Source organism: Rhipicephalus microplus, chromosome 7 (genome assembly GCF_043290135.1).
Source record: "Rhipicephalus microplus isolate Deutch F79 chromosome 7, USDA_Rmic, whole genome shotgun sequence".
Taxonomy (NCBI): Eukaryota; Metazoa; Arthropoda; class Arachnida; order Ixodida; family Ixodidae; genus Rhipicephalus; species Rhipicephalus microplus.
In genome coordinates, this window is record NC_134706.1 from 32,293,472 (window position 1) to 32,301,521 (window position 8,050).

Here is an 8,050-nt window from a genome sequence, read left to right on the forward strand (position 1 = left end):
TTGTGTGAGGTAGTTGCAAGCATTTCATTTCGTTCCTGTAAAAGCACTCCGGTGACTTATAGTGACTTATGCCGCACTGATTAATTCGCTCTTTTCACCCGTCTGTTTCTTTGCAGACGCTTGCCTGGCCAGCTTACTCGCATCACCCGCCAAGCGATGGCTACTAATCCTGAGCTTGGTCATGGTCTTCTGCCTCATCCTCATGGCCCTGAGCTCCGATTCGGTCGTCAGGCCACCGTCATTGCCCTTTGCGGTACGAGGCGGCGCCACCATCGCCGAGAGCTCATACGGCAATGAACAGGGCAGTCGTCAAAGTGCGCCACAAAGTCTGGATCCAAAAGGTTCGCAAACTAATGAGGGGGCCGGCACTTCCAGCGAGGCGACGGGAAAGAAATATGCAAAAGTGTGGAAGAAGGTACGGCCCACAACGAGGACAACACCAGCAGCAAGCGCGACGACAACTCCTCCAGTTGCGTTGACGTCAGAACCATCGGTGGCAGAAGGTGTGAAGTCATCAACAATTGCGGCAACCAGAGCAGTGAGGGCAGCAGTGACGCCAACGAAAGTGGCACCGAGGGGAGCACTGGGAACAACCGTGAGCATCGACGTCATCGGGCATATGTGGATGCCTCACGACACGCTGCACCGAGGCTTCGGCAGGGTACCGTTCCCCCTGGAGAGCGTCTACGTCTTACCCACAGCCTACAAGGTCGTGTACGACTGCCGGCGTGGTGTGGACTACCTCTTCTTCGTTCACACGGCCGCGACGCACTCGGACCACCGGCGGGTCCTGAGGGAGGTCGTCGGAAACTCGACGTACGGAGTCCGGTACAAGTGGACGGCCGTGTTCTTCGTGGGCATGTCGTCCGTCGAAAAGGTCACCCATAGCGTGGCCTACGAGGCTGAGGCGTACGGCGACGTCGTGGTGCTGCCGTACATGGACACGTACCGCAACCTGACGTACAAGTACGTGTACGGCATCAAGTGGACCCTGGAGAACTGTCCGCGGGTGCGCTACGTCCTCAAGATTGACGACGACATCGTGGTGCACCTTCCGTCGCTCATGGCGAGGCTAGCCGGGGGCGATCGACCGCCACAGACAGGTGTTGCTCTGGTCACACGTCCCAAGTTGTACTGCTGCGTCTGGGACTACATGCCTGTCATTAGGCAGACGGCTCTGCCGTGGTACATATCCGAGAAGGCTTACCCAAAGAACGTCTTTCCCAGGTACTGCTCGGGCAGCGCGGTCTTCATGGACGCGACCACGTTGGCACCCCTGTACAATGCGACTTTCTCAGTGCCGTACCTACCCGTCGACGACGCCTACGTCACGGGAGAGCTGGCAGCCGTGGCAGGCGTGGAACACGAGTCCCTCAACGCACTCTACTCGTTTGACTACAAAAGGTGGCCGTCGGTGATCAACGGCTCAGTCATGGTCGTGCAGGTGTACGACGCCGCAACGCGGTCATCGGCTTGGAAGTCCGTGGCTGAGATGCTCGGTCGCAAACCACAACAACGGAGACACGTCCATACGACACCGAATATACGGAATACTCGCTCCGTGACGGCACGAAGTGTTGGCGCTCGGGTGACGACCTCCCGGGGACCCGCCACCACGAAAAGCTTGCCCGAGGCTGGGACGAACTCTTCTCGGCCTTCTTCATGAGTCCATCGTGTAAACTCGAATCGCGGGGATCATCAGATCAACGGACAGTTATGCCATGCATATCCAACTAGCCCAACTTTCCATTATGTTGCATTAGATCAGTGTAACTCAGAAGAGTGTGCATGTATAGGCCAGTTGGTGATTCATAATTAGAAAAGTTGACCGCACGGAACAAGACACAACGCGACACGGCTGTGTCTTTCTGCGTCTAGAAACGCGACTGCTTCGCATTGTCTCTTTTGTGTACCGCACGCTTTCGCAGTTATCTTTCCTAATCGAGCGTCGGGGATAGGCTACCGGCGACGGTATCATTTTCGATTCACGGCTGCCGCCATATTGGGCCGTTATCAGCACCATTTGACGGTATGTACGCGCAGTGATGAAAGATTGTAGAGCGTTCGTTGGTTCAGAGAGCCTGCCGTTAATGCGCTGCGAATCAACTCAAGCTTTTCATTCGCTTTGTACTGTGCACTCAGGAAAAGATCGCGACGCTTGAGTGAGAGTAGTCGGAAAAGCAGAGTGTTATGCGTTGCTGATCTTATCTGATACTTTTCGATTTAGTTTTGTACACTTGATCTACTTACTGCGCTTTGAGAAATGCGTGGATTGCATGCGCGGTTCCCGCAAGAACCTGTCAAGCGTAATCGTAGCTTGGTCCTTATCCTCAGCCACACTTTACAAGAATGCGTCAAGGGTAATCGTATAGCTTTGTACTTATCTCAGCCACAGTTTACACTAACGGACCACTTTCGTTGCTGCCCGTATTATCACAGGAGTTAGTTGTACAGCCAGGTTAAACAAAACGGGGCATGTATCAATAGCGTGATACGTTGTAAACAAGAACCACATGGCCGGTTCGACACGGATGAACTGCCATCGTCCGGTTGATTTTGTGTGTCACTTCAAATTGTTGAAATTTGTTTTCTAAACACAGTTGCTATCCCATAGTTGAGTACGAAGTACTCGACATTGTTAACCACTCCTCCTAAACACAACAATGATGTGGTTGACGGGACCATGTAATATAATGCGCACCATCACCAGAAAGGCCCGCTGGCAGCGAGAAGCGGGACTCTCGACCCAGCCGTGCCTGTAGGCGCGCCTTAATTGTCCGTGCGTACAGCCGGTGTCCCAGCAGCGTTGCGATCCTGTTCTGGCTGCTCTAGCCAGAGCAGGAGCACACTTTTTATTTATTTATATTTGGCAGAATATGGGAACGTAGAGCCGGCTATCCCAACATCATACCCGAAATGTACAAGATAAACACACAAGCAAGAACAATTAAGAATAAAAGTAGAACAACTAATCGAAGGCACTACATACATACTATATACATTAAAGGGCTTATCAATGAGCACGGTATGCATGGTCATAGTCCAGTATGTCACACCAAGCGTGTGCTCCGAGTACCAGTCATGACTGGCAGATGGCAAGCGTATGCATGCGGAGTGATTGACCCGACCGGTGCTGGTTTAGTGTAATAGAGCGCGTGACAAGCCCCTGTAACTCCTGTCGTTCTTGAAGAAGTCAAACGAAATTTTCTCGTCAGTCGATTTGGTAGGCATTATAAACTTCGATACTGAGGTCATTCGATCATCAGTACTTGAAAAAGTGGTTAATGAACTCCTTAAAAAATGTGATGTGTTGCTCATGCATTCCATGGCGCAGTACTTCTATTAGTTCATGAACCCGCCGCGGCAGGGCGGGTTCATGCACTAATAAATTAAAAAAAAAAAAGCTTTAGCAGGCCGCTAGAGGACGCGCGGGCTCGATTCGCGGTCATGGTGGCCGTATTTTGATGTGCTTATAGAGAGTGGTTAACAATTTAGAGTACTTTGTACTCTACTATGGGAGAGCACATGGAAGTTGAACAAGCGTTTGTGTGTTTAGTAAAAGTGTGTAACGATTTAGAGTACTCGGTGCTTTACTAAGGGAGAGCATAACACTGTCCCAAACAGAATAAATCAGAATACTCTGCCTGTGAAACCTGTGATGTGTGTTTAGATAAAGTAGTTAACGCTTTTGAGTACGTAGTACTCAAAAGCGTTAACTCTATTATGGGAGATCATAAAGTCGCCCCGTGGTCCTCGCTCTTGACGAGGCCACGGGTGCGCTGAAAATAAGCGTATATTTACACAGTGTACGCTGACGATGGCACAGTGTCATCGGATCATGAATCGTGGCCAACTATTTCGTTCTGGTTAACAGATTTTTAAGTTGTTCTTGTGAGCGTTTTGTTCTGTCACGTGATTTGATTTATTGATAGTTAAATGTCGAAGCATTTATGAAGTTGTTGCCTTTTATTTTATTTGTTCCGGCCAACAGTCTCCCGATAACATTTTTTGTTGTTCACACGTGTTTCGGTTTACACTGGGTCTGCTCTAGACGACGGCGACACACGGACATAGTATGGGGCACTTACGTAAAGATGCGCGTCGTATAAACACTATTTGGTCGACACGGATGAAGAAACTCCCATTGGGACGCATCATCGTGCCATTGTGCCTGACCTGAAATGCCCGGAGTTATAACTAGTACACCAATTAATGCTACTAGCGTTCTGATTCGTCTTAGTTCGCAGATTCGTTAACGAAATTAGCTTGCCTCGCGTAATCTGTCTAGAATGAGTGACATTTATGTGCTTCTTTATTTGTTACATCTTTGAAAGGTCGTTGCCACGCCGTGATACTTTCTTCTACTCAGTTTAGCGGCGAGATTAATCTTTTTCTTTCTTTCTTTTAAAGTTACCACGGCTCCGACAGTCATGACGTGCGGAAGCTACGTATACTTGAAAGTTTCAATCGCGCAAAGCTGTATCGTGAAGCTCTCTGGCTATATGACGTCTACAACCACACTTGAAGTTCTTAAGGGGACCCTATAGATAAAAAGAATGGCTTGATTTAGATTGACAGACTGCACTATCAAAATTTTGATGCTACATGTTTCATTGTCACAAGTTCATTACTCGTGAAAAAAAAACAATATTGAAGTTCCATATTTTTTGTAACTTCGAGCCGAACTCATCGTGCGCACGAATATACAAAAAATACATAGTTTCATACAATACGAAAAATACAATTTTCGCATGATTGGATAGATGAAATCTTCTGGTACCTCGTATGCTAAGTCTCACCAACAGATGGCAATGTGCTTAATTTTCATCAATTAGAAGCTGCATGAGACTCTGTAGACGTCTTCAAAGTTTATGGCACCATCGTGCTTAGTGCGGGAATCTCAACCCATTATTCAGAAACGCTACTTGACTTGAACTTGACTTGTCAGCGACTTCAATGCAGCAAAAACGCGTTTCGAACGCGCTCTCTTTAGGCGGTGTCAAGGCAGCGCAAGAAACACCCCAGACGTGTTTCAAACGCGCTGCATTGAAGGCGGTTTCAAGTCAAGTCAAGGAACGTTTCTGAATACGGGGGTCCACGCAAGAATGCTCTGATCCACGGTGTGTTCCTCTCAGCCCCAACCCTTTTATTCTTGGGAGCCTGTACTGCACAGCTTACGCCGGCAGAAACAGCAGCAGCTGGTCCAGCGGGCTCACAGGGTCGCGCAAGGCAATGGAGCCCTGGAATGAGGGCCCCACCCAACGAAGGCTCTCCGTCCATTCGCTCGCTCCTCGCTCGCTGGATTTCGTGTCGACTGGTTGTGCCCTCGCGATCTCCGACGTCAGCGTAGCTCTGGCCGACTGGGCTGGCTCTTCGTCATCTCCTGACGCCGATCTTCGACGACAGCGTAGCGCTGACCTACTGGACCTGCCCTACGCCATCTCCTCACGCCGACAAGAGCTCTCGCCAGTGGTGCCCCGTCCTCGAACTCCTGCAACCGTGTCCATCTTCCCTGTCATCTCGTTATTTCCGTCGTTCGCTGTCCCTGCGCCTCGCTCTCTCCTTCCTCTCTCTTTCGATCTCTTTACCTTTTAATCCTATCCTTTTAATCCCTTCTCTACCCCCATCCCTCGTGAGCTACTGTTGAGGTGTCCTCCTCCTGAGAGACAGTTACGGGGCTCACTTTTATCTTCTTTTCATTTAAAATCACTCAAACCCCACCCACCCACCCCATTCGCTCGTAAAAGTTTCCCATACGCTCTCTGTTTCATATCGCGAGCTTTTATATTCTTCTTCTTGCTCGTGCGTAAGCAAACACGTTCGTGGCCTGGATGGGCGCGCTTGCACATCAAGTTGAGTTGCACCACTCAGATTTCAACAAAGCAATGAATGTATAGTTTTTAGAAACCATAACGCGATAATGAAGTGGTATAACGCGATGTGAAGTACCATTAAGCGGTAGTGAAGTGGTAATGATGGATGGATGAACTTTGTTTGGTCCTTCGGTGCACGCTTGAGCACGTTGCGCAAGGAAACAGGCATTAAAAAAAAAGGCAGATCCCGGGTACATTGGGAACCGACGATATGCGAAGCACGAATGAGGAAGGTTGATATGTCACTTAGAAATCAGCGCACCGCTACGAGGTGGACGTAAATTATGTCGTATGTGACTTCCGATTCATGATTATCATGTTTGGACGTGCCATTTACCTTCGTCGTCCATTCACGTCCCGTAAAACCAAATTTGGTAAATGTGGAGCTAGCGAAACGGCCGCGAGCGCGCTATGAGCGTAGCATGTATATCTATAGTCATGTTTTACATAAGACGTACGTATGTCATGGTTATCACATGTTTGGACGGGCATTTGACTTCGTCGTCCATTCAAGTTACGTGATACCAAATTTGATATATGTGAAGCTATCGAAACGGCCGAGAGCGCATCATGAGCTGGCTTGTAGCCATGACTTACATGACGTCATGCATGCCATGATTTCCACGTTAGGGCCTCCCACTTATGTTCGTCATGCGGTCATGTCATACCATACCAGTTTTGCAATATATCATGTGAACGAAACCACCACTAGAGCAGCAAGACAATGGTACGTAAATCGTGACATACATATTATGATTTTCACGTTTTGACTAGTCACTCATGCTCGTCATACAGTCATGTTATGCTGTATAAATTTCGGTATCGATCTCATGATCGAAAGGACCTGGAGAGCTAAAAGTCGTAGGCGGCTAGATGCTCAAAGTCGCCGAACTTAGCTAAAAAATGCTTTGCATCTAAAAAGAAAAACAGAATAAAGCAAAAAAATGGCCTGCGGAGGAAACGAACCTACGACCTTCACGTTATTAGCACGACGCTCTAACCGACTGAGTTAGCAGGCCAGATGGATGAAAGGTGCGGTGTTATTCATAATCCAAGCCATTGCTTCAACTACGGCTCCTATTATACGTGTATAAAATAATTAAGTGTTTATCAAAGTTTATTTCATAATTATATCAATACATCAGTCAAGTCACTGTGTCGTGAACTCAAGGAAATAAATTCAGTGCGGTAGAATTGTGTTATATATATATATATATATATAGTGGGAGTAATAATTCAATGGGCCAGTTAGTCTTCGTGAAGGTATGGGATATGGCACAACGGGAGCGTTGTCAACAAGGATAAATATAATGATTGGATATGGCACAACGCTCCCGTTGTGCCATATCCCATACCTTCACGAAGACTAACTGGCCCATTGAATTATTACTCCTACTTTATATATATATATATATATATATATATATGAAAAAAATTAAAAGATACATTCATACGAAAGCGTGGATTCGAACGCGGGACATCCGCATCGCGAATACGATGCGCTAACTGCTCTACCACCATAAACTACTTCTCATACTTTGAACGGCAAGCTATTTATATCTACCACTCACCGCTGCTAGCAGGGAGAGGGAGGGGAGGGCGAGTTAATGTGTTTTTAGCATTATCAACAAGATGGCGCAATGCGCGCGCGGCGGCTCAGATACAGTGAACTAGAAGGATTCTAGTTCACTGTAGCTCAGATCTCTCACGCGTACAGAGAGGAGACGTGGTGACTGGACGATCTCTCACGCGCCCTTATCCCCCGGTGGGGAGCCGAAAAAAAAAATGCTGAGAATAAGTATACACTCATTATACGCTACAACTTTTCATTTATCTTGTTGGCAGATGCTAAAATTGCTTCACAATGGTGAAACGAGTCAGAAAGGACATTTCTTTGTACTATGCCGGTTCTGGAAAGCATTACTGAGTCAGGTTTTAAACGATCGAATGGGAATTACGATAACGCTTCTGAAATGACGGTGACCTACTTGATTGATTCACCTGAATGTCCTACCAACGTTTTCTATATTACCGGTATCCAAGGCTATGCTTTTATTCTTGTAAAAACAGACGTAATAGCTGTCATTATTTACACAATTACTGATTAATTCGCCCAGAGTTACTGACTAACTCTGGACTTCGCCTCTAACCGCAGGCGTTATTCGGATTTCGGATCG

At 47.6% G+C, this 8,050-nt stretch overlaps 1 protein-coding gene and 1 non-coding gene across 4 annotated transcripts in view; one reads left to right on the top strand and one right to left on the bottom strand.

Annotated features, from left to right (window-relative positions):
* Positions 1 to 3,355, top strand: part of LOC119179727 (beta-1,3-galactosyltransferase 4) — a 33,908-nt gene extending 30,553 nt beyond the window's left edge. For all 3 annotated transcript variants that reach the window (XM_075868949.1, XM_075868948.1, XM_075868947.1), the window contains one exon: positions 117 to 3,355. In XM_075868949.1, the coding sequence (XP_075725064.1) occupies positions 182 to 1,666 (1,485 nt within the window). In that variant the 5' untranslated portion in view covers positions 117 to 181 and the 3' untranslated portion in view covers positions 1,667 to 3,355. The remainder of the gene's footprint in view (positions 1 to 116) is intronic.
* Positions 3,356 to 6,818: 3,463 nt separating this feature from the next.
* On the bottom strand, positions 6,819 to 6,892 carry TRNAI-AAU (transfer RNA isoleucine (anticodon AAU)). Its single transcript has one exon. It is a non-coding gene; the product is annotated as a tRNA-Ile (tRNA).
* Between the last annotated feature and the right edge of the window lie 1,158 nt (positions 6,893 to 8,050).